We start from the raw sequence: 26085 nt of genomic DNA, 5'->3' as shown, positions 1-26085 counted from the left end.
TATAGTCCCCAACTTGTGAGTGCATCGGTGTGATTTTGGCTCTTGTACCTGTGCATTACTGCTGCTCAGGGGCCTGGGTGTGGGAACGAGGTGCAGTTTGCTCCCAGAGCTATGCTGTTTATAACGTTTCTTCTTGTGAGTGCTATTTCAGGTATGCTTTTAGCCTTTGTTAGCAGAGAAAGATGATTTCCCATAGAGCAGACAATAGCAGTGGCACTAACATACATATAAAATACCCTGTGTCTATGACCGTTTGCATGACTGTGTGAACCAACTGACCCTGAGCTATGTTTTGCATTGTGGAGGTGGGTGACAATGCTGCCGGTCTGTCCCTTACCCGCCCCTCTGCAATATCTGCTAGTGTGCTTGGAGGGTTGTGTAGTAGCAGGGAAGCACTCCCAGCACTCAGCATCTGGGATCCCACCCAAAATCAGGCCAGGGAACTGATCCAGCAGAAAACACAGACCTGAAGCAACCACGCACTGGAAGGCACAGCAGGCCGTGGGAGGGCGGCTGGTGTTGCACTTCGCTGTTGTGTCAGATCATGCCGCTACTATTTTCTTTTCACCAGTATTCACATAAAGTATGACCTAAGCCCTTCTTAAGACCCAAGCACAGAGACAGTGCTTGGGATGCTTTTTCGTGTATGTTAACAATGTTGGTGGAGGATTTGTCCTTTGCCCATCCCTTGTCTCCCCTTGCCAGACCAGCCGCCCCACAACTCCTTCCAACCTCCTTTTAGTGCATGTTGGAGGAGCCCCTGGTCTCAGGGGCAGTATGCAGAGAGGCACCGTGGTGCGAATGAGGCAGAGCAGCACAAGAATGAGGACCTGGGGATGGGGGAAGCAACTCTGCATTACTCCACAAGGTGTCAAAATAGATCCTGGGGCTCTGTGGTCAAGTCCTCTTTTGGATCTCCCTGGAGAGCTAGACAAGCTTTGTGCCAAAATACAGGTTTTATGAGTCTGTACTTGTACCAAAGACAAGTTTTTTGCTCTTGTAGTTTAGGCAAGAGAGAGGGAGAGAACTAGTTTCTGCCTAGTCATTGCTATGATTGCTCTTGTCTTGAGGTTGTTTGAATGTTAAAAGCATTACATAGAATCAAGACTGGCTTGAGCTTTCTGGATACCCCTGGCCATTCTGCTCCTCTCTAATGAAACTGTTGCAAACATGGATGAAAGTAATGCTCTGCTTTATTAACCTTTTCTAAATCTCTGTATGGAAACACCTCCCTCTCTTCCCACTTCCCCCCCCCCCCCTTTTCCTTATATCGACTGAAAATTATTTTAGCAGCTTTATCAATTTGGAGACTCCCATTTTGGTACTTAACTGGAATAACCTGAGAAGTGATTGATCATAAAAGAAGGTGAAATCATGGGGGTGTTCACCAATTTCACTGGAGCCAGAATTTGACTATTGACAAATACAATTTGGAATATCCAAACAAAGACACAATGAAATATAAAACAGCTTTTTTATTTATTTATTTATTTTGCTTAGGTAGAATTAATTTGAAAGCACGTCTGTGATTCGGAACGGCTTGTGAACTAGTCTTTAGGCTTTGTTGCCTGAATTCTATCTAGCTGATGGGAGTAACATACCAACATACCATATATATCTTTGTATGTCTAGTGAGGCCCGAGTATCTGGACATCAACAACAAATAATTAGTACCCATTGACTTGAATGGATTAGCAGGACTGTGGGAAAAAGAGAACCCGTAGACACTAAAATCTGCTATAAACCTTTACTATAAAAGGTTCTTTTAAATCTCAAACTCTTAGCTGAGCAATATTGTCACTTTGAAATATTTAAATTACAAAATAATTTGAAACAGCTATTTGATAAAGCAATTGCACTTCCAGCAATTCCATAAACAGTAAATAAAAGTTGTTGGGTTTTGTATTTTTAGCCCTCCATCAGACTTAGCATTGCAAAACAATTTACTTTTTTATGTCATAGATCAATAGTTATCTGTGGGTCCATGACTTACGGCTACCTAGAAACTAAAACCAACATTCTTTTTTGATGAGGTTGATGTAAGGGTTATGTGCTTGACAAGTGCATGACTGCTGTGGTATTAACTAACTGCTGATAATGCCGGTAACCTTATGTTTGTAATTTTATGACAGAGTTATTTCTATTTTGTTGAACAAAATCTCTGTTAAGATACTGATTTTTAGCATATGTAGGAGAGATGCTGGTTCTTAATTACCCTTCTTTTTATCCACATATTTCTCAAACAATTCCTCCTTTGGCTTTTCTGCCTTCTGTAGGACAAAAAGTGCTCACACTGTAAATTAGATGTCAAATTGTCTTGAGCAGTGCTGGATAACTACTGAAATACTTGAAGAAAATGGAAGAAGAGGTAACAGTTCCTTAGGGATCATCACTTTTGCTAAACATTTTAGAATAATACCTGGTGCAAGTGGCTTTCTATTTGTATGCTTTTTCTCCGTTTCTACTGAGGGATAATAACTTGAGTTATCAGTGGTAGATGTTGCAAGATGGTGAGATGGGTCGGCTCAGATCAGGCTGACGATGAGGACATTACATCAGAGGCATAAAGACTGTATAGTGTATGGCAATATTAAAATAACAATTTAAAAAATCTGCTAGTATAGAATCTGCTGTCTGGTTGTCCTGCTCTTTGTTCTGTGTGTTAGAGGACCTGACCACGTGCATCATTTAGGGGAAATTAAGATGCATCAACAGAAGGTGTAAAGGTAATACTTGTAAAGTGGAATATTATAATGTTTTGGCTGTACTAATACAGGAGTAAAATGTTCTAAATCCCCTGTAATTCAATCCACCTTCAGGATTAAAATATTAAGATAAACTGTGTGTAAAAGCAAATGACCAGGAACTGATGACACGTGTAAAACAAACAAGAGTGGAAGGGGCACACGAGTCAGCAGGAGAGAGAAATGCCAGATGGGGTGAGGGAGGAGAGGAGCCAACGCAGTGGCCACGCTGCAGCTGCGCCCACGAACTCGGGGCCCACAGAAACACTTGACTGAAACCTGAGTGAGTGGATGTTGGGTGGTGGCCGTGGCAAATGCAGAAGTCAATGTGAAAATGAAGATCAAAGAAAGAGACCAGAGAGGTGAAACGGGGCAGTGCAGAGCCGGGGTGAGGTATCGGATGAGCGGGTGATCCCCTCCATAGTTTAAGACTAGCATTTCTGTTTGGAGGGAAAGAATAACAATGCAAAAACGTTTAGGGAAAATAGAAATACGAGATATTGTATTTGTCTAGTACTAAGGTAATCTATATAGAAATATCCATAACTATACTGAAATGCAAATTATTTGACAAGTGGTCTGTTTCACATGGGGAGGGTAAGATTTGATGAAATGCTATCTTTTTCAGTAGCAACTCAGCAACTATGAGACTTGTATTTTTAAAAAGCAGTAGGTCCAGATAGTTTATACCCAAAATTGGCCAAGGAAGTGGCCAAACCATTTTTCATATTTTGCAATGCTTAGGAAGTTCCAGAAGAGCAAAACAAATTTCCTGGCATGCCAGATTTTGGAGATGATGGATGGCATAACCTGGATAATTTTAAACCTCTCATATAGACATTAATTCTGGGCAAAATTGACTTTAAAGCTTGATGTGGAAATTGATTAATCATGAACGCTGGAATAAGAATTAATGCTTATTAATGTGAGTTTACAGAATATGCATTCCCTCAAGCTAAACTTAATTTTTTTGTTAAGTGAAACTAAATCTCTGTGATAAACTTATTTGAAACTGTACAGCACTGTATCTAACAAAGGGACCATATGGGATTAACAATAATCCCAAACAAACAACAAAACACATGCATGACAGAGCCTCTTCTCAAATGGTGTAGCAGTCTGAATTACTGCATTATGCTATTGTGGACGCGTAGCTAGGACAGGGTGAAGGATGATCAGCATGTCAGAATTGACTTATGCTATGTAATACCATTTTTTACTGTGTTGGGTAAGTTTCAAAAGTTAAAAATAATACGAAAATAAAATCTAAGAAAAGTCAAGGACTCCAATATTATTCTTTGTCTCAGCTGTGTCTCAGCTCCCTTCATGGAGAAGGTGGTGGCTGCTAGATGAGCTGCGTGGGCTGAAGCAAGGTAGGGCAGGAGTCGCCACTTGGACACCGACGTTGCAAACTGCTGGCTCGCCGCCGACTGCCCTCCAACCACTCCGCCAGTAATGGTCTGAAAATACATCTTTTTATCTTGTACGTTAAAGAAAACATTCTCTGTTTAGGGCATCTTCAGGTTCTGCTTTGGAAACCGTTGGAAGTCTGAGCACAGCATCTTTGTTTGCTGGAAAGAAGTTGCTAACAAAGCTGCTACCAGAAAATATCCACTTCCATTTTTAAAAATTTTCTGTATTTCAGTCTTTTACTTTTTTTCCCCTTGTGATTGCATTATTTTAAATCAGTATTCTAGAGAATAAGTTTACTGTCAAGAACTTGTGGAAATGTTTCAAAAAAAAAAAGTTGTGAAAGATGAACTTTTAAAACATTTTTTTCCCCTCAAAGTTAAAAATCATCCAAGCAGGGAAAATTAATTTACCATCACTCATATACTAAATCCAATATTTGCAATAAATTGTTTTGGAACAATTAAGAAATCTTTTACTCTTGAGGAAATGACTAGTCAAGTCATACTCAGTAATGAATTAATATGGTTAAGCTGTAAACATTTTTTTTCCTTTTATATTTTGATACATCCTCAATTACTCACAAAGCTGAACCCTCCTCGTTATTTCTCAGCTGTTAGTGACTCTTCGTTGTCATCCCAGAGGCTTGGGGTTTTTGTTTGCTCTCTTTAACCAAGCTATGCATGGTAACATATTAGTGAAATATTTGCAGGCAAAACAAAACTGATGATATTAAACATATGGGAATAAATTACATATTTAATTAGAAGGTGAGGATGGGTAGGATATAAGATGGTAGGATGTGAATTTAGTATTTTAAATAAGGTGAGGGAAGCTTTGCGCAGACGAGGATCCATGTTCTTGGGTGTGTTATATATTTACACTATATGCATAAGAGACATGCCACCTAAAATCATTGGGTGTGATTACAATATTTATATTCCCACCCTGAGGTATTTCAGGAGTCTGATTTTTTTCAGCATAATTAAAGGTGACCAGGCACATTTAGAAGTCAATGTCTTTCAGATATTCCAAGCTCAATATTCAAAAACAGAAGAAGCAGAAATCTGATTGCATCTGAAAACTTTGACCAAGTAGTTACGCATAGCACATACTTATCTAAACTTGTGTTGGGTGTGAGTACTGAATTGTTTGGTTTTTCAACCGCTCATTTTTAAAAAATAAATGTTTTCAAGTTGAATATTCTTCAAGTAGGTGGTTGTTAGAGAACAGCACTGGGCAGGGAGGAGGGTTAAATGGTGAGAGCTAAACCATGGTGCTGATCTGGAGATAACAAACTGAAAGGAAATCTCAAAATAATATTTTTTCACTTCTACACTGCCTTTAATTTGAAAACCAAAAAAGCACACTACAAAGACCATGCCCTTGCTGGGCTGCAGTTTCTTCTGTCACATCCTCTGAGAGGCTTTTCAGCTGCTCTGTTTGTCCTCAGAGCTGGTCTGTCAGTCCTAGTCTGGTACCTCCCCAGCAGAAGGTCCTGTGCAAATCGTTGCACTGTTACCAAAAAGCAAATTGAAAAACAAACATTGCACAGGCATGCGCTTCACATCCACCGAACCGGGGTAGCCAGAGTTATGGATGCTGTTTATATATGTATTAAAATAAAACCAAAAACCAAACAACAAACCAACAACAAAACACACCCACAAAAAATACAAAGACACCCACCAAACTTGGAACAGAAGTGGTTCTGCATGATACACAACGAGGCAGAAGCATGGACTATTTTAAGAACTTTGCTGGGGGGAGGGGCGAGAGAAGAGGCTTCTCTTGTTTTGCAATGAATCTCATTGCAGAAGGAAATTAAGTCAGCCCCTAAACGTACTATAGTGATTTTCCCTTTTTTCTTTTCTTTTCTTCTTCCCCTTGGTGGTTTCCTTTCTGAAGATTGTGTAGCAGGACACAACAAAAGCATTGGCTTCTCTGGCCTTTTGAGATAAATTATATTTAAATCCAGTTCATCCAATATCTGGGTGATCATTAGCTTGTGTGCTGCTTCCTTTAACCAGTTCTTTGCTGTTCTGACTTCATGATTCAGCATCACTGCGTATACATGGAAAAGAAAAAAAAAACACACCAGTGTCATGCTGTTGGGTTAGTTGTCTCGGTAGGAAATAATACGCAGAGTATCTCTGGAGTCCATGAGAAAGTGTTATCAGAAAACAAATGTGTCAGCCATGCAACGCATGAAATGACCCCCTCTGTGGGGCTAGATGGCATCAGCAAGGGCTCGTGTGATTTCTCTGCTGATTAGTGGCTGCCCAGCGCACCCTTTCTCCTGCTCCCAGGCAAGGACTAAGCAATCAAATCGCCCTCTTTCCACAGGTGAGGATAGTTTTTTACAGATGGAATTCTTCTATTAAATCTGGCCTTGTAACAAGTGAATTTTTTTTGTCCTGCTGGATTCTGCCTAGCTAGCTTGCTCCCTAGCAATAATGTTTGGTTCGTGCCAATATTAAAAATGAGACATTTTTTATCGGCTGGTTAGATTTGAGTCAGCATTAACAGCAGGGGTTTAAACCACCTCTAACATCAAAAGGTCCAATCTTAATCTTTTGCATGGTTTTTTTAAGTTCCTTAGCAAACTGATACACAGCCTGGGGAAGGAGTCTTTCTTTCTGTACCGACTTATTCCCCACCACAACACCTCTCCCCAAGAAAGAGTTACCCTTTTTCAGACAGAAAGACTAGGAGGGTGCCCAGCAGTGCCCAAGGAAAACCAAATCCCCTTGAGAGGTGTGGTAAAGCAGGGGGGCGTTGCTTCGTCATACATAGCAGCCTACAAAGACCCGTGCTGTGAAGGGGACAGGCTGCGCTTCTGTTTTGCTGGCGGAATAAAGGTCTCTGGAAAAGAGGTTGGTCTTGCACCCACTTGTGCACCACAGGAGCATCAGCCCTCGCCTGCCACCCCTGCGCCTGCCTGCCCGCTCCCTCCTGCATGCATGGGACGGGAACCCCGGCCCCAGTGAGGCTGGGGAGATTTCATGGTTCTCTGCTCAGGCACAGTCAGGATTTTAGCACTAGGTTTCAACGGCAAGATATATTCTTTTAAATATATATATATATAAAGTACATACACAAATATATTTTTAACTTAGCTTATGCGCAAGGCAGATGACCTCCACCTACAAAGGAGCCCAGGCTGTTATGTCTTGCCTCTTGTGCACAAATCTGCAGCCTTAATGCTCGTGAGTACAAATTTTTGCCGTAATAATAGCTTTGTTTTGTTTTACTTCATAGTCTTTCACTTTTCTTGTTCAAAAAAGCTGCAGAAAACATCTATTTATCTGTACATAGTTCTTTCTGACATTATTTATTGAGCTAAGAGTTCGGTCAGGAAAAGCAGCAGATCTTGGTCTGATAAGGTTCAATTGCAGAAATAAATGGCAACCAATTTTTTTGTTTACCAGGAAATCCCACCACTTCAGATACCTTTTCACTTTGAAATGAAATGCATTTCAAAGTTTCATTTAAAATGAAATTTGAAAAAGTAATTTTGAGTTAAGGGAAACACTTAACTTGGAAATATTTCACCACCACAGGGTTCTGCTCTTTAAATCTTTTTAAATTTTTGTATTAAAAAGTCACTTACTCTGAAAAGTAGTTATGGAACAACTTTCATTCTGAAAAGGTCAAAATGGCATTACTGAAATGTTTAGCCTCAGATGTTTTCAAAATAATATAAAAATCAATTCATAGTTCAAAACATTTGGGTCTTGATGAACTCCCCTCAGCATCTTTATGAAGCAGGAAAACAACACTCAGCCAGCTGTGCTCAGTGAGGCCTTGAGATGTTTCCTGTATTGATATATCATCAATGAAATGTAAAAGAGGAATTACTGTAATTTGAGAAGAAATTTACCCAAACAAAACAGTCTTTCAGAATCTGAAGTTGAACCTAATGATCTTGCACTTTGTATTCAACTAATATCCTTTGTCTGAGTAGCGCTGAATGTTTTGGAGATTAATCTTCTCTTTTATCTGCATTTGTTTGCCTTCCTACAGTTTAGAGGCATAGATTTCTCTACAGTCTGATCCAAAGACACCAGTCCTAAGAAAATATGCTTAAATAATGTGTGTACCTTCACTCTGAAGCATACTTGTCTGAACAGGCCTGCTCTTTTGCATCAAGGGTTAACCCTCACTATAGTGCTTTGAAGTGACAATATCTCTATTTTACAGGTGGGGAACTTGAGCTAGAGTATAGCCCAAAGATACCTTTCGCCAGTCAGGAGCAAGCCCCCACCTTCTGATGGGGTTAATGTAAACCCAGTACAAAAGCACTTTAGCAAGGACAGTATTTAAAATGTCAGCGCGAGCTGGTAGGTCATGATGATTTTTCTCCTGAAAATGAACTGTTTAAGTTTTGGAAAGTAAACTTAATGCTCAGGGTGTCATTGTCCCTAAAAAGCCTCTTATAGTATGACTAACTTCTGCTGGTGTTAGCATATGGCTCAAGCACACTTTGTCTTATGCTCCCTACTATAGCCAGTGGTATGCTCAGCAAGCCTGTTTTTAGAGAACTGCTGCACAGCTGCCTCTCCTTAACAATTTTTCCCCTCTGAGTTATCATTTAGAGGCTGGAAGGGAGGACCCAGATGGCTAGCGAATGCAGCATCTTTTCCAGCTGCTCAGGGTAAAATTATTGCGCTTGCTTGCATCTGGAACCTGGGATCTAAGTCTTTAAAAAAAACAAACACACACACCCCCAAACCCCCACAACAACAACAAAAAAGCCCCACAACAATTTCTCTTGCAATAGGCATAAGCAGAAACCTTTTAAATACAAGTGGCTGCAGTGGAGCCGCCCCATCCAAAAGCTGCCCTGGAACTGAAGCTTTGTAGCAACTGCGTTGCAAACTCTCCAGCTGTGGTGATTTAACATCACTGCTATGTCACTCCTGAACAAGGAAACTCAGAAAAGAGGGGGACCAGGATATTATGATGGTCTACAGTGGGAGGTGCAGCTCTGTCAGAGAGGCACGTTGAACTGAGCTATCTGGTACGATGGGAAGGGGAGGATTTAGGTCCTCGTCCTGCCACACCCCGCCCCGGCTCCCGGCCTTGCCAGCTTGCGTCTGCTGCTCTCACTGCACCAGGGGTTTTCTTGGCACACAGGATGGTTTAATTGTGTGTTATCATAACCTGGCACAGAGGAGCTGCTTTGCCCACTCCCCAAAATGCAGCGGCAACACAAGCATGCAGGCAATGGTGATGTACAGCCCCTTGCTTCCAGCTGAAACCAGAATTTTTAATTAGGAAAAATGGGAGTTTGAGAAGGGTTTAGGGGTTCTGGCCAAAATCCTGAGGAAACCAGCCAGAAAGTTTTTAAGTTTACAAGCTGTCAGGATTGCTGTTTTGCATCCCTCTGGGATCTCTGCTTGGACCATGAGCTAGTGCCAGCTCAGGGGGAGCGCTGCACGGGGCACTGGGAAGATCCTTTGGGTTTCTCTTGGGACCACACAAGCCCCTGCCTGGCAGATCACAGCTCCAGCCAAAACATCTGGCAGTGGTTCCCAGGGGCCTACAGGCACCCGGTGGCAGAGGGGAGCTGGGTGTCTGCACCGGTGAGGAGTGCCGAGGAAGCTATGCTGAATGCTTGTATTAACACCTTGGGAAACTGTGATTAAAGTCTGATCAGCGAGTGAATCTCCGTCTGTGCCATCTGGTTGTCTGTCTTGAGCAGGTTTACAACCATGAGATTATTTAGGAGTGCAATTTACAGAGATCGGTTTAGAAATAAAAGAGCATCAAACCATTTGTTAGAGTTGAAATCAAAGTCCTATATATAAAACCTTTAAAACTTAAATAGACCAAAGAATCGCTCTATTTATAATTGTATATTATAAAAAATAAATTATTTTAGAATGACATTGACCATATTTCTTCAAATAGTATAATGAATTAAAAGTACCTTGGGTTGGCAATTGATTCTTTTTCTTCTTCTCTTACAGTAGGCAAACATTCACAGTCAGCTGAAAAAGGATAAGAAACAAAACTGTAGTTGCTCTTGACAGTTATTATCCATTTATTTCAAAATTGCATCAACTTTTCTGGTGCAGTCTCTCTAGAATGTAAAACTGCAGATGCTGCTCTGCAGCCTTTTATCTGTAAAATTGGCATAGTCCACATAACGTAAATGTTACATGTTTTAAATCCTCCTTATCTTCAACATGTGTTGCTGTAATTTCTTTATTATATATATTTCAGGTGTTTATGTACGGCTATACAAATGAACTACATTTGAGGACTGTTTCCCACAAACTACCCTGGGGAGGACTATTTGTTATTCTTCCACTGCTTATAGTTGCCTTGTAGTCCAGCTGGGAATTTGGGGCTGGGGTTCAGGGAACACTAACAAAAAAACCCCGTATGTAAACTATTTGCTCCTTTCTGTCCACAGAATTTTTAAAAATTTACAGCGTTATTTCCCCATGTACTATACTCGATGCCTTTATTTCACTACTGCGGCTTAGCACATGTTTTCTGCTAGAGCTTATGGACCGCGAAGGTCAAAACCCCATCATGTGGAGCACTGTGCTAACGCAAAGAAATGCTCCAAAGAGTTTTATGTCCTGAAAAACAAAGCATCCCTAGGGGGTCAGGCAAATGAGCCATTTGAATATAAGGCAAGAGACCAGGAATTAATATAATATCAGGGTTTCAGCATTTCCTAGGAAGTGAAAAGCTATTAGCAGTTCAAAATCAGGCCTCGGTTAATTCACGCCTTAACAAAGACCTGCATTTTTTGAGGACTGCCTTGAAGGCGGATGCAAGGCCCTTAGAGGTTTTGGCCGGGAGATTTCAGCTGGGAAGAAAATGGGGGAAAAAATACAGGATACTTAGACGTAGCTAAGAGGGAGCTGAAGATGCTGCTGGTGGTAGTTACCGCGGGTACTAGTTGCTCCATGGGCTGATAGGCTTGCCAGGGAGGATGTGGGTGGTGAATGGTGCTGGCAGCTTGTGTTTCATGCGGTAGAGATGGCAAGTGAGGGAAAGGACGCAGAGAGGGGAGGGATGTATTCATAGGACCCTGGCAGCAATTTTAAGTAAACAGTGGTCTGAACTATTAGTAAATGAGTGTTTCTTCTACAGTAGCAGAATGTGGAGCATGGAGCTGTAGAAACTCTGAAAGGACTAGATGCTTCAGAGGAACTAGTATTTAGCATTAAAAAATGTGTATTTAAAAATACAAATACTGTTCACAGCTATACATGTGTTTAATAGAAGTGTCTACTGGAAACTCAAAACATTTTTGATATTCCATCATACGTTAAAAATAAGCTCCCACACAAACTAAAATACTCCTCTGAACAATTCTACCCCTGACATTTGTGTTGCTATTTTAGTAGCAGGGAGTCAAGAACACAACTAAAAATGTTGTAGGAAAAGCAGTGACACACATACAAAATGCCTTACATTGATTTTCTACGCATGGTATCTACGTCAGCTAGACAGAGAGGGATGATGGAGTAGAGGGGTTACCGTGTACCATTTTTGTTCATGCTGTTCATCCATTTATCAAGCTCTTCCATTTCTATCTCCATAACAGAGGGCGTGTCTTCTTCAAAAATAGGACTAGAGAAGAAAGGGGGGAAAAAAAGGCATTACACAAAATGCTTCATTCAAGCAACTGATGATATAGTAATTTTGTGTCATTCTTTCATAATTCCAGACACATGTATAAACTCTGGAAAGCCCTCCTAGCCTAATCATCTGAGAAGACGTCAGCCCAACAGGTGTGAATGAAACAGCTGCAAATAGGTGTGAAGGAGCGGCGGTGAGATGCCGGTCCCAGGCAGAGGTGGGGCTGGCTGGGACATCACATGCAGAGGGACTCAGACGGTGCAGGCCAGGGTATGCCAGAGCACAGGACCACTGCAGCTATTCGAGAACTGTCCCTACTGTAAATAGAAAACTGAAAAATAAAATAGTTTGTCTCTCCCCTGCTGGAACACATGGAATGGGCAAAAGTCCCACTGTTCCACTTATAAAAGCAGACAGCCTGAATTTTTGTCCTAGCTGGGACTGACATTGGCATTGACTTCAAAAGGAAAGGCCATGAGTAGAGTACCTCTGCATTTATTTAAATGCCTCTGTTTAGCTTCCCTTTGCTGATCATTCCCGGAGTCACATGGTAGAAAAAATATTTTTAGCAAAAACCCCCTTTTTTCCCTGTGAAGCCAATTTAATAACTTCCAGCATTAATTAGCAAGATGGAGCTCAATAAAAGGTGATGATAAAAAGTATCACTCTGATAAGAGTCACGCGGCTCTTGGCTTGTTTTCCCAGCAGCTAAGGCATTGCTTCCATGGCAGCCAGGCGAGCCTTTCTGCCTCACCTCAGAGTGAGAAGACAAACTTGAAAAACAGGGGAGCAAGACACAGAGCTTATTCTGAATAGTAAAAGCTTGTGATGAGCCTGGGAACTCATCCCCTTTGCTCATGGGGCACCTCATATGTCTCGTGGTGCCTTGTGGCTGGCGGAGCCGGGGGTGCCTGGAGCAGGCGTAGGGGCGGCTGCGGGCGGTGGGTGCCTGTGGGCAGCGTTCGCCCTCGCCAACGTAACTCCTGTTCTCCTGCTCTAGTCTTACACCTTCAGCTAGATACTGAAGTCACACTTTAGCCACGTCTAGATATAGTTAACTGGTGCGATTGATGGCGAAAGGTAATGGTGTTTAGTGTATGGTTAAAATAAAAAAGGCAGTGAAGGAGCCAAAAAATCACAATATCCTGTTAAAGAATCAGAAAAAAGAGTGGTGTTCATAAACTTTACCTTTTCACATTTTCACTTCCCAGCTCATCTGGAAAAGAAAAAAGTTGGTGTTCATAGTTCTGCTCTTTGTAAATACAGGGTCCAGACTCCAAGCAAGCGTTGAATAGTGTAATGTAAAACGAGTTGCATTTTCAAAAGGCATAATAGTTAATTTGTAGATGAAAGACAAAACACCTCATCCTGTTTGTAATTTTCAGAGGAACCCATTATTTTAGTCTTGAACACACTAAAAGTAGCTCATTATTAGCTCAGCCGTGCTGGGAGGAAACCGACTATTAGAGCTGCAGTGGGCAGGACACAGCAGATGCATGCTTCCCTGAGCAAAGCGGATGCCATGAGAGAAATGGTATCCTGAAAAGGAACCACGGCTGCAAAAAAACTTGTTTACTGGAAGCGTCGGGACATTTTGCTGCAGACTATATGCAGGCAATCCGGCTCTGCCTGGAGGCTGGGAGCCGCTCATGGAGAGAAGTAGTGGGGGATGGACTTGCATGGCAGATTAAATCTCAGTTAGGCAAATGAAGCTGAACTAGCCAGATGTCAAAAGAGATCCAAAGCTAGTTATGACCCCAAGACAAAGTAAAGATGGGGAAAAAATAGTGTAACGGCCATTATTCAGATAAATAACATCTCCTCCAGGAATCAAGTGACTGAAAAGCCTCAGCCCTCAAAAAAGAATGAAGAACTAAATATAGGATTCACATTGCATACTGTCTTAAATCAGCTTATTTTTAGTTCATTGTGCCAATGGGTGCTTATACCTCTTACTTGTTCTAGCACATTCCCTGACTGCAGGGCCACCTCAGGGCCATGGAGCCACCTGCCCCCCACCCCTTGAGGATGCCCAAAACCCCAGCTCCAAGCATTAGGCACAGGGCAAGAGATCCCAGGATCATGCTCCTGCAAGGTACCACATTTCCCATCCCTCTGAAAAGCGTACCTGCATTTCAGGTTATCCAGAAACAGGTGGGCAGCTAGATGCCTGGCTGCGAATTCAGCATTTGCTACAAGGGTAACCCAGTGACAAGGCAGGTGCAGCTCAAAAATGCCCTGAAAAAATGGACTTTAAATCTATGTTGAATGTAAGTCACTGTCTGCAGACTGGGGGGCTTACAGCTGCTCTCTTGTTCTGTAGAGACACTGATACAACCATTTCTGGACTTCACTTACCAACTGCATGGTTTTAATATGACACCTCAGTTTGTTTTCTGTGGCTCGACACTCCAAGTTACTGGTTTCTTGGCTAACAGATCAAGGTACCTTCCTGAAGTGCTGCTCTCCCTATCGCAGCACCCAGGTAGTCTGACCACAGGATTCCTAGCGCATTTACTGTGATATCTTCATGGTTGCCACCACCCTACATGACCCCTTAAAAGCTTTCCTTAAAAGGGTTTTGCTCGTTCTCATTTTGTCGGAGCTCTGAGCAGCTTCACCTGGTGGGCAGTATAGGCAACAGAAGCATTAAATTCACCTTGCATGAAGTTATTAAGCATAAAGACAGAATAAGCATTTGCAGCCACACAGTTACATCCGTACACCGTTCCCAGCATTGCCAGGAGCCGGAGCTCGGTGCTGCAGCTCCCGTGGCTGTGCACTGTGAGCAGGGGGTGCCAAGAAGCAGAACTAGGTCCCGCCCAAGGAGAGGCACATGCCCAGGTATCGCTGGCCAGGGGTGGATCCCTTTCCTATCTGTCAAATGTGCAACTACAACCAGAGAAGTACATCCTAAATGTGGCACCCCAGGCCTCCAAATAACATTTTGTTAATGTCGAGCGTGTCCTAAAAATATCCTTCTGATGCATGAGAAGACAAATTTACCTTGCTTAGACTTTTTCCTTTTATGATGCATTACAAAAACTATGATCAGTAGAATCAGCAGGACCAGCACCACGACGGGGACAACGTACATCAAGATAGACTGTTCTGCTCCTTCTAGGCTGTCCTGATTGTCCATGGCATTCAATTCAGTACTTGGAGTACTTTTTGTTTCAAAGCTGCTTTCAGTAGCGCTTGCAGTGACAAGTGCTGGCTCAGGGTCATCCGCAGTGGAAGAATGCATAGCCAGAGGAGGCGTTACTGTAACGGTGGGTAATAATCCATCTCCTGAACCATTTTCAAGGCCTGCCAAATATATGAGGACAACTTAACATTTTATGGGTTTTATCAGTCAGTCAAAGTGTACAGCTTTAATATTTACTTTTCATTTGACGTCTTAAAAAAACATCAGATGCCCCATACACACAGATTTGAAGTCCTGGGCATCAGATGTAAAATCAGATCACAAACTCATCACAAAATCTTACCAGTCCTGACTATGTTCTTCAGCTGGCTTTTACCAGGACACATCAGCATGCGCGGTCTGTCTGCGTGCAGCTGTCTTGCACAAATAGACTTTTTTTCCTGCAGGTTGGCATCCGGTCTTGCTCTCACTTAAAAGTCTTCTGCTTCTCAGTGAACCACACCATCCTGCTTTGCTCCTCAGCCTTGGCGCCTACGGCCGCAACCTCTTTCATCCCTCCTCTTACCCAAGGAGTTAGTGCTCCCTTCAAGGAGACCATTACCCCTGGTTCACCTGTTCTTTCAGCTCACTCATCTCCCTGTTTCTGTGCCTTTCTCAAATTTGTTACATTTTTTTCACTGTGAAAAACAGAACTGGTGAAAGGTAGTCTGAAGCCTGCAGAAGCTGCTGACTTTCATTTCTGCATAGACTAGAAGAGCTAGTAACAACACAGGGACTTTACATTGGATGTAAATTAGATTAAATGAAAACTAAAATTAAATTAAAATTTAAATTAAAATTAATATTAAAATAAAATTAAAATAATTTAAAAATTAAATTAAATTAAAAATAAAAATTTTAAGTAAAATTAAAAAAATAATAGGATGCAATAAACTGCTCCTCTGTCCAATCCTATGGGCTGGCTGAAGGCGTGTGTGGTAGAGTCAGCGCTGGTTATTCTTCACAGATGCTAAGACTGCAGGGTTTGAACCTTGATTTGGGTTTTGGTTTTGTTTATCATGCAATTTGCAAGCAGAGTGGCTAAAATTGGCTATATTGGTAATAGTGAAACAAGCTTTTTTTGAGGCTAATTAAGAGTCTGTGTTGACTGTCACAGGGTTTAAAGCTTAACGGAAGTACAGCAAATTCTGAGCTGGTACTGTATTCTATACGGATGCCAAAAATCCTGTTGTAGCCAAAGGTGCAGGAATCAATCCTTAGATAAATTACACCAACGTATTTCCAAATGCAAAGCCTTCAATAATTTTCTTAGCATAAAATTAAATGATGATTTTCTTGTATTATCTGCCCTTTCAGATACAATGCCGACATGGTGCAGCTCTCATTTTAGGCAGTAAAGCAGGATGGGATTTCATGACTTTTGCAATTACATGTTTCTCCCCGTTCTTGTAAAGTGCTGGGCAGCCATAGTTTCCACTAGAGTTAGCAAGAGCTTAAGGTTTTCAGCACTTCAGTGCTGGCATTTCCAATCTCACAGGACTGGAACCAAAAGTACTTAGCATTTTAAATGCTTTTGTAAACACATTAATCTTCGTAATGGCCCTGAGAGATGAGCAGTTATCATCTCCATTTTACAAATGAGAAATCAGAAGGACAGGGACTCTGTCCTTCCCAGGGATGCCAAGCGAGAGAGGAAAACTGGGATTAGAGCGCTATCTCTTGCTTAATCCACTCTGCAGCATTTCCTCCCCTGTCAGATTTGTCTCGAAGAGGAGATGAGTATCTCATGAGACTGTATTCCAGGAAACCCAATCTCAAATTAATACAATGATTTGAGTGTGACAGCAGTGATTTATCTAGATTTTTATGCCGCACTTATCACTCAGGCACCTGATTGTTTCATCCTTTCCTAAAAACTATGAAAGAATTTTAACACTTCATAAATAACACCTAATCTTGAATATAGTATTTAATACTGCAAAGGTCATCAGACTCTTTCACCACAAGATGACAAAGAAAATGTTAGCTCTTCAGTGGCCAAACACTTCGGATTGATAATCTCTCTGTCTGAGAGATCTGCTGTCTTCTGTATTTACTGTTTCAGTCAAGAGCAAAACACGATCTCTGCCTCCCTTGCAGGTAATGTCCCCTTACACGTGTGCTCCCCCACCCCTTCCCGTGATCTGCTGGCTGTCCTTAATCCTACCGCAGAGGATGGGAGGGAGAGCTCCTCTCCCGTATTAGTTTGGCCAGTTGACTTTTCTCTCCCAGGGTAGTTTATAGTCCCCAGTGCCTGCAGCCACTCCATTTTGATTGTTGTTGCACAGAGCGGCGACGTATCGCTAGAGATGTCTGCACTGCAAGCCGCGGCGTGATGGACCATGCCGCTGGCGGAGCCAATGGACCACCGCAGCTTCACTGAACCGCTTCGACAACCTTGCTCCATTTTCCGCCTCTAGCCATTGCCCTTGAAACCCATCATCTGCTGCATCTGATATACTGACAAGGACAAGCTCGTTGCTTAAAATAGTGTAAATGGGAAAGGGTGTGGGGAAAATACCTTATTTTTCATTTGCTCTTAGAGCTAAAATGGATTTTTCAAATGTCTAAAGCACGGTGTGACTTTAAAGCAAAAGCAAACAGTCACACCTCATTAACTGCAGGGCTAAACTTTCAGCTGCAGCATATGCTGTGCTTGATTTCCAGGAGAGCCTTTTCCAGTGTCTCTGGTACTTTTTATTTGCCTGTTTTTGAGCTATGAAGCAGATTTCAAATAATTTGTCTCCGTGTGAAATAGAATTACCTTTTCTAGTCTCTAGGCAAAGAAAATGGCAAATCACAGGGGGTGACCTTGCTGCCACATATTTTTGTTCACTTTGCATAATTCCAGGGACAAAACAGCGTCTCTTCTGTGAACACGATTTCCTCTTACAGAGATCTTTTCTCTGAGTGAATTAAATATGTCTTTCAGCAGAGAGGCAGCCAATTGCACAATGTCCTTGCAAGGATATTGCTCTTATTTCCTATGTTTCACCTGCTTCCTCAACACATCTCACTCCAGCTCTTCTGCCTCTGAGGACCAGAGCTTGGACCCAAGGGATGCCCCACCTGTCACACAGTGGCTGCTCTCGCTCTCAGGCCACCCACACATCACATTTCTTAAGCCGTAGGGAAATCACAGCCTCCACCTGGGAGGGCCTGGTGGCTTGCACCAAGGAAGGATTTGTACCTCCAGCCTGATGGGGAGGGATGGACTCAGGCCTCCCAGTGCAGGCACAGCGCTCACCGCAGCCAGCTGCCCGGGCCACATGAGACCCATGTAATTGGCCCCAAGGTAGTAGTTTTTCATAGCATTTCAATTTAAAGTGCTCAAAATAGTGAGGGGGCGGTGTTGCAGCTGGCCCCAGTGGCTGTTTTATAGGGTGAGTGAAAGCTTGATGTTTCAAGGTTTGGAGCAGGGCAGGACAGCACCTGAAAGCTGGAGATATTGTGAGAGGCTATTCAAACATTTTCTCCATGCCTGGAGGGAGCCAGATTTGTGGTGGTCATTCATACCATGAACTGTCTTGTCAGCTGTGCTTGGGTTTCATCTTGCAGAGATCTACTAGCTCCCTCCAAAAGGGAGTCTAACTATAATATAACATCATGACATGACATGACATGACATCATGACATACGTTCAGGATGGAAAACCAAGGCCAATGGAACGGAACAAGGAGCAAGTCACATCCGACCATGTAGATATCTCCTTGACTTTGCAAAGCCTGTGCCCTTCCTCTTGCTGATCTCAGCCTCATGCTGTTGGCTACAGTCTGACATCCGTACTCGGTCCTCTGCACATCTCGGCCAAGTAGCAGGTGCTCATACAACAACAGCATCGGCTTCAGCTTTGTCTGGACTGCCTGGGGCATGAGCGCTGGCAACTTCTCCCCATGTCAAGGGAAGTGGATGAGAGCAGGCTACAGCTTCAGCCCAGCTCAAATTGCCACTTTCCATGCTTTCATGAGCAGAAGAGAGAGGGGCTGGCTGGCATGCAGCTGCGTCCCACCCTGATGGGGAGCTGGGCACAGCTGGAACTGGAAGCTAAAAAGCTGGAGCTGGAAGCTAAGAAGTCCTCAAGTTCCCACCACTGAGGTATTAGAGGATCTAGTCCTCAGAGGACCAAAATGCCTGAGCAAGCATTAGCAGCGGCTCACAAAATGTTCTGTTACAGTTCTTACAAATTACAAAAAAGCTATGTCCCTGTAGGCAGATACCATGGTGTAAGGTATTATTCACTATTTTCTACTTTTAAAAATATGCTTGGATTACTGATGGACTTTGCGTGAGATTTGGAGGTGCTCCCAAGCCTGCCTTTCAAGGGAGACAGGGGGAGTCTAATACACTGAGCAGGTCTATGGGCTGAAGTTCAAACAACTGCATCTCAAACAAACAAACAACTTCTCTGCTGTTGCAGCGTTTCTTCCTCTAAGGTTTGCACTGTATCACTCAGAGGTGGCGATATGAGCTTCTTGATGAAGTAAGCGGGCAAACAGGTTTCTGATTTCAGTTGGATGTGAGGCAAAGGAAAATAGCCGGCAGTCAGCACATTCAGTTCTGCTGTAAAATCATCGGTCTCCCTGCTGCCTTCTCATCAGCCTCAAGAACTGGGGTTTCTGGAGGCAATATTTCAAATTACACTATAGCACCTTGTTACAGAAGAAAAAAGGATGGGGTAGAGGAAAAGCAAGAGGATAGTCAATGGGATAGTCAGGCTCATTAGTTTGAAAGGAAATGTTTTGTTGCTCCAAACTTTCCTATAAGCTATAAAAATGCAGTGAAAGGAAGGCTCACAAGAGGGTGACAAAACAAGCAAAGGCTGTAAATCTGTGTAGGCTGGAGAAAAGTTACCATATCCTATATCACTCTGTTCCACACACACATTCCTTCTGGTGGTATAGTCATACGACTCCACGTGGTCCATATGATCCTTTCTGCTATTGCTTGACTCATCCCTGTTCTGTTCTTCTCCCTGCGTTTCGTGTTGCTGTAAGGAGGGCCGTTCCTTGCCAGGGCCAGGGCTTGCCCAGCTACCTGTTGAGGCAGGTCCCGCCTGTCAGTCTGGCTAAAAGAGGAATCCTTAAAAGCCTGCAGGCTAGCTGTCGGGTGCATACACTTTTCTGATGAGGGAGCACAAACATTTCAGGATGGCTCATCTGTCGACAAGATCCGATTAAAATGGGGTGCTTGGAAAGTGTTATCTAGGTAGAACCTGAAAGAGGAAACAACTCTTTAAGCTCATTTCTAGATGATGTAAACTGCTTTCGCTTCACTGTACTTCCATGCAGTTGAAGTGCTGCATTAACTGCCGGTGTTGCAAACTTGGTCATGAGTCTTAGAGTCAAACTGTGAGCCTGTAGTCTCATTTCTCACCTCCAGTACTGAAAGTTTTCCAGACCAATTTATGCATTTAGTTGCGTCTATTTAATCTCATGCCCTTCCAGCTCCACATCAGTGATACCTGTGTGACCTCACTGTGATGTGAATCTCTCAGTGCTCCTTGCTCTCAGGGAGACCCTGAAATTAAAGATTCAAAAGCTCTGGAGGCTCTCCAGCTGTCATAAAATCTCTTGAGAGAAAATAGACTGGGGTCACTGAGTCAAATTTAGTATACAATCCTGCTGATGTAAAGGAGAGATTTTCTGAAATGAATAGAACACAGTGGAAGTTTGTGTGTGTGGATAACAGGGATGAATAGGAATAAATATGTGTAAGGAATTGATGTATTCAGTAGAAAGGGTTTGTCATCTGCTTTTTAGGAAGCTGCACTTTGGAAAGAGAGGATGTAGCAAATCCTCATTTCTTATACTGTTGCTTAGCTAGAAAATTTTTAACAAGCAACTCTGATGGGTTCAAACCCATTCCCAAGTTCCTTACTGTAGGGGGGAAGCAGGTCAAAAATATCATTCCCTTAGAGACCTCTGCTTTGTAGGGGCCTTTACCTAAAGGGCATTTCTCTGCCAGAGAGAGAGCTGCTGCCTGTGTTCATGGCACAAGCTACTGAATATCTAGATCTTTGATAGCAACGTTTCTCTGAATGACAGCTCAAAACAATAGCATAGAGACACAGCTAAAACAAAGCACTACCTGCAACCATCCCAGCTCTTCTACTTAATGACCTTACATGCTTTACTGCTCCTCTTCCTCATTAATTTTCTTGCTCCCTCCATCAGACCACTTATGCTGCTATTTCCCACGTGTTTCACCAAGCACAGAGGTTCTGAGCCTTTTCCTATAAGCTATAGTAAGGGCCTTAATACTTGCTCCTAGGGACAGCACACACCTAGGTAGGTCTTTAGGGCTGCTGCGAGGCTGAGCAGCAACCACCATCACCAGAGCAGGGAGGGCCACTGCTGGCCCTCAGCAGGTCACTAGCAGGGGTTTATGCCTGCATAAAGCAAGGGGATGGGCAAGGGGAAGGGGACTGGTGCAAACCCCGATGTCCCCTCAGTGTGGAGCCGAAAGAGGGCCAGCACTCAGAGCTGAGACCTCAGGCACACTCTCAGAGCTACCGGCTTAGAGTAATTGTAGTGTAGCTGGGAGAAAACCTCCTGTTAATCATAATCCAAATGGCAAGGCTAGGGTTTTACAAGGCTCCAGCAAGGTATAGGAACAGGACTTGTAAGGGCTTCAAACTGACTATGTTGCAATATTTAATCATATTCTTATCACCTATTTTGTAAATGGTTTCTAGACAGTAGAGGTGAGACCTGGGAGATCCTCAAGAGCTTCTGCCCCCTTCTCTAGCAGATCACTTTCAAGGTGAGGACTGTGTCTGGGACTGGAGGAGAAAGGAAAAAAGCTCCTTTAAAGGTCCTGCCCTGTTGATCTGTGAGCAAGCAGGGATGGAGCAAAGGATCATCCCGGCAGGCTACCCTCAGCAGAGGGGCTCCTGATCCACCGGTGCCTGTGGGGTATGGGGTTTGTAAGACCCTACATAAACTCTCCCCAAGCCAGTTCAATTTCAACTCCAAGGCCCAAGTTCACAACTTTCCCCTGCCCCTCTTGCAGTCAGAGTAAGCCCTGGGTGCATTTTGGGGCTGGTTGCACAAACAGAAGCTGCCTTTCGGTGGGGAGCAAGGGTCCCTGTCTTCTCCAGGTGGGTGCTCTTCTCCCCTTCCCCAGCAGTGGGGGCTGGCTCAGGAAAGCCAGGGCTGACAGCAGACAGGGAGAGCTCTGGCAGGACTGACTCACTCCTGTGGAGGAACCATTCCAAAATCAACCAAAATTTAAAAGTAGACTACCGGTAGGAAGCCTCTAAAGGCAGCAGGGAGTGGGTTGGGGCACCTGATGTGTGACATCTGCCTGTAATGCCCGTCACAAGGAAGGGGCCCAGCCATGGGCTGGCGGGGTTGGGGACTAAAGTGTCCCTCCGCCCTGTGGAGATGGTGATTAAATACTAGTGATCAGTACACTGCAAATGAGCTAAGGAAGCTGGAGCCTGATCACTCTGTTGCTGGCAGCCTGCCCCTGCGTTTCCCCGGGACCTCTGTTTTGCACTGTCCCTGGCGGGATTTTCCTCTGACCCTTTGACTCTGAGCTACGTTCAACACTTGCAGCATATTTTCCTAATGTGTCTGTAACGCAGAAGGGCTGTAGTAATGCAGACAAGACCGAACCATTTTATACCTCGCTTACTCACTCTTACAGCTAAGCAAAACTCCTAACCGCAAGCAGCTCGGCAGCAAGCTGGGATCCAGCAGCCCAGTTCTACACCCTGTGTGTAGCACTGCTTTTCACGGAAAAGATGCCTATACCAAACCATCTATTTCACCAATGCATTTTAAAACCCTAATAGAAGTAGTCTAGTGATAGCTGAGAGTGACCGTCCTCTCTCTGTTTTCTGGAGAGCTCCCGCTCACTACAGAAGCACAGGGGCAACAAACAGTTCTAGTCCATACTGAGGCACTTTGGCAGTGATTTGTTTGACACCGAAAGGCATATAAGCACTGCCTGGCAAGGTTTACTTAAAGAGCTGCCTGTTTTGTGCAGCTGTTGGCTGCCAAAATGCCAGTGGAACAAACTACCCCCTGCGAACAGGTGAGTCTCCGCAACGGCACCCCAATGCTTCAGCATTTTGTCACAAGCGGCTTTTCCACTCATGGTTCTTCCTTTTGAAAGGTCAGGACCTAAATCCATGTTCTGCAGCCGAGAATTCAAAATATTTGTCTCCGGAACCGGCTGTTCTTTTGTTAAACCGGTTTCAATGCACCGGGACTACGGAAATCGGCAGTTGGCTTTTGAATGGAAGCAGTGCTCCGTCTTCATCTTTACTATTACATGCTGGTAATATGGGTGTGAGGTTATAAAAATGTACAAAAAATAATTAAAATTAGAACCAAAATGCCTGGTGGGCCAGCATGGAAACTCCTGTTCCCTACACACCTGCAATTTAGGAAATGTAGGAATTGTAGGATTTGGTTGTTGCCATTTGGGGTTAGGTCTAAGGAAAAAAGTCAAAGCTTTGAAAAAGTCAGGCAGCTGAAAACAGAGAGGGCAAACACAGCTAAAAGAAGCAGAGAGCAAGTCCCCGCAGATCTCCTAGCACTAGTTTGGAGGGTGTTGCCCTCCGACTCAGTCCCATCGCTGCAGGCATGAAACGCAGTCCCACCTCAGAAGGCAAAAGGCACTTTTTTACTCACCGATCCCGGCAGATCCTCCAGCCAGCGACAGGGCAGAAAGCAGGGCGATGAGATTTTGCTTTTGCATGTTACCTTGGCGGTGCTCCCACCCGAGGGGCGCTTCAGCTGGCTCCCTGCTTCACCCGAACATTTACATTTCCTGTTTCCTGCCGGGGTGCATCTGAGCTGCATTTCTTCAGGAGATGGACTCTCTTTGATGGTTTTTAGGAAGTGATGTAATTCCGTCTGGGCCTGTCAAGCGAGCAATGATTGCAAAAGAAAGAAGAAAAAAAAAAAAAGAAGTTGTTCTTCAAGCACTAACTCGGCTGAAGCACCTTTATGCTGTAGGTGAGCGTGCTCCTACTCTCCTCTGCTTTTTTGACTCCTGACTTCACTACCATCAGTCTTCAGCTATATGCAGTGTCATGGGACAAACACCACACAAATACAAATCTGACACAAAAGATCATTTATGTGTGTTAGCAGGAAGGTTTTAGGTTGCTTTTCAGGGTGTTTGAGCAAGCAGATTTCAATAGTGCCTCCCCCCTTGCCTCAGTTTTCAAGCTGTAATTCTTGCCCCAGCACGGTGGGCAACCCCCAGGTGGGGCTGTCTCCAGCAAATGGGAAAAGTGCCTGGTTCACTTGGCAGCCTGTAACCAAGTATTTTGGGCTGCTTTGAGCTGGGGAAGAGGAAAAAGCAGAAAATCACATCATTTTTTCTTAGGAGCAGGTGTCTTAGCTGGAAAGCACTCAGGCACCAGTGTTCGATGGCTGTAGATGTCAGGGCACAGACAGCCTTGACCTCCACCAGGATGCAGTGCCTGGCGTGGGGGTCCACGGTGCCACAGCTGATGGAGGTGGTGAGGGGGCAGGTAACTCCTGCCTCCCTTCCTCCCTCCTCCTGAGTTTTGCTCCTACCCCACTGGTCTCCAGCTGGGCGGGGGGACCATGGGGCATGGCTGCGCCTCCCCACACAGCCCCATCCTCTGTGCCCGCTGCCCCACCACTGCCCCATCTCTCGGAAACACACGAGGATTGACCAGGGGCTTCCAGGTATCACCTTTTGCTGGATAAGACCAATGGAGGAGCTCAACATTAAAACCAGTATTTTCAACCTTCTTGCTTTATGGGGTAGGCCTAACCAGGGCTCAGAATTTGGACCTGGATCTAAATCATACCTGTCCCCAAGCTGGGGGCCGGTTGGACCGTAGTGGTTGGTTTGTTCCACTGTACAAATAAGTGCTAGGTCTAAAATTCATCCCTTTGAGTCCAGGAGAGTCTGCACCCCAGATTTTACTCTGGAGCACCCCAGGTTTAAGCCATGTCAAATGCTTGCATAATTTTTTCCAGTAATAAACTAAGGAAGAAGAGATGTATGCTGCCACCGTAGCAGCCTCATGGTACTCCCCGTAGACATTAGACTGTGTTAGGAAGTGATTTCTGGTGAATTAGTTGAAGCTGGCAACTGTGAGTCTTTGTGTTTAGATTGGTGGGAGCTGCTGAAGTGACCAATTGTTGCTCTCCTTCTGCAGCCAATGATTTCTCTTAACACACTGATGCTTTTATAGGTCATGAGTTATAGTTTCTTAGTATGAGTAGCTGAGAGATGGGTCAGTGATTCATTTAATGACCAGCTTTTTAGTAGATTTAAAACACTTGAATGATTTAGTTAACTAAAAATCTGAACTGGTTGCTTAATATTGGCAATGTATGTTAGTGTTAGAGGTGAGACTTGTGAATGCTTTTAAGATTTTCCTGTTAAGAAATGACAGAAATGCCAAGTATTAGTAATAGTGTCTAATTGATATAGATACTTTCAATTATGAAAGTCCAGAAATTGAGGCTACCCAGGCATCTCCTGTGTGCTCAGAGGTGCTGTGGCTTTGTCTAGTCTGGCAACAGGAAAACTGATAATCAGCCATTGGGGCAGCATGGCAAGGACTGTGTTTTAATGAGCATAGACTCAGGTCCTAAGACGATTACTACTGTCCAGCCTCAGTTTTTCTTTAGCTTTAGTCAATAGTAGGCAAAGTCATGCTTTTTAACAGTTTTTGTATCTGTCATTGGTTTCTGCATGAAGGATGTGTTACCCTCTTTGCTAGTTCTTCCCCACCTCCTTCCCGAGTTGGCCACTCTCGGTCTTTCTAATACTGCTTGGGCTACAAACATGGTCTCAGTTTACCCTGCCCTGTTGTTTTGGCTGTTTTGCCCCATTCTGTAGACTCACTCACCCTTACTAAAACGTAAGCCTAGATCGGAAGACTGGAAGGGAAAAGAGGAAAGAACTTGTTTTCGGTATCTTTGCTGCATTTTTATCTCCTATCTCTAATGTACAAGACTATATCCTTTCGTCTTCTCCCTCCCAGTCTTTCTGTATAGGTTGTAGCATTTCCCACTCATTTCCATCAACTATTTTTGATACACGTTCAGCTAACAACTTGCCACTGCCCCTTGAGAGCAAGGTAGCCACCCACTGGTGTGTACCCAATTAATGATTTCTATGGCAAATTAAAGT

General features: G+C 43.6%; 1 protein-coding gene and 1 long non-coding RNA gene across 4 annotated transcripts; one reads left to right on the top strand and one right to left on the bottom strand.

Annotated features, from left to right (window-relative positions):
- Positions 1-4164: 4164 nt before the first annotated feature.
- LOC135313098 (uncharacterized) lies at positions 4165-12424 on the top strand. The gene is made up of 2 exons (XR_010372688.1): positions 4165-4196; positions 11851-12424. It is a non-coding gene; the product is annotated as an uncharacterized LOC135313098 (long non-coding RNA).
- Positions 5477-24007, bottom strand: TMEM154 (transmembrane protein 154). Of its 3 annotated transcripts, none has more exons than XM_064449874.1 (6): positions 23592-23996; positions 14769-15071; positions 12951-12978; positions 11668-11753; positions 10090-10150; positions 5477-6218 (listed from the first exon to the last, which is right to left on the bottom strand). In XM_064449874.1, the coding sequence occupies exons 1-6, from the start codon at positions 23656-23658 to the stop codon at positions 6203-6205; spliced, it is 561 nt and encodes a 186-aa protein (XP_064305944.1). In that variant the 5' UTR covers positions 23659-23996; the 3' UTR covers positions 5477-6202. The 3 variants fall into 3 exon arrangements, with proteins under 3 accessions (XP_064305944.1, XP_064305943.1, XP_064305945.1); XM_064449873.1 differs by lacking the exon at positions 5477-6218 and adding an exon at positions 6227-7973 and having other exon boundaries at positions 23592-24007; XM_064449875.1 differs by lacking the exons at positions 5477-6218; positions 23592-23996 and adding exons at positions 6227-7973; positions 19830-20091.
- Between the last annotated feature and the right edge of the window lie 2078 nt (positions 24008-26085).

Source organism: Phalacrocorax carbo, chromosome 4, assembly GCF_963921805.1.
Source record: "Phalacrocorax carbo chromosome 4, bPhaCar2.1, whole genome shotgun sequence".
NCBI classification, from domain to species: domain Eukaryota; kingdom Metazoa; phylum Chordata; class Aves; order Suliformes; family Phalacrocoracidae; genus Phalacrocorax; species Phalacrocorax carbo.
The sequence above is the reverse complement of the archived record's forward strand: the minus strand, read 5'-3'. Positions and strand labels throughout refer to the sequence as shown.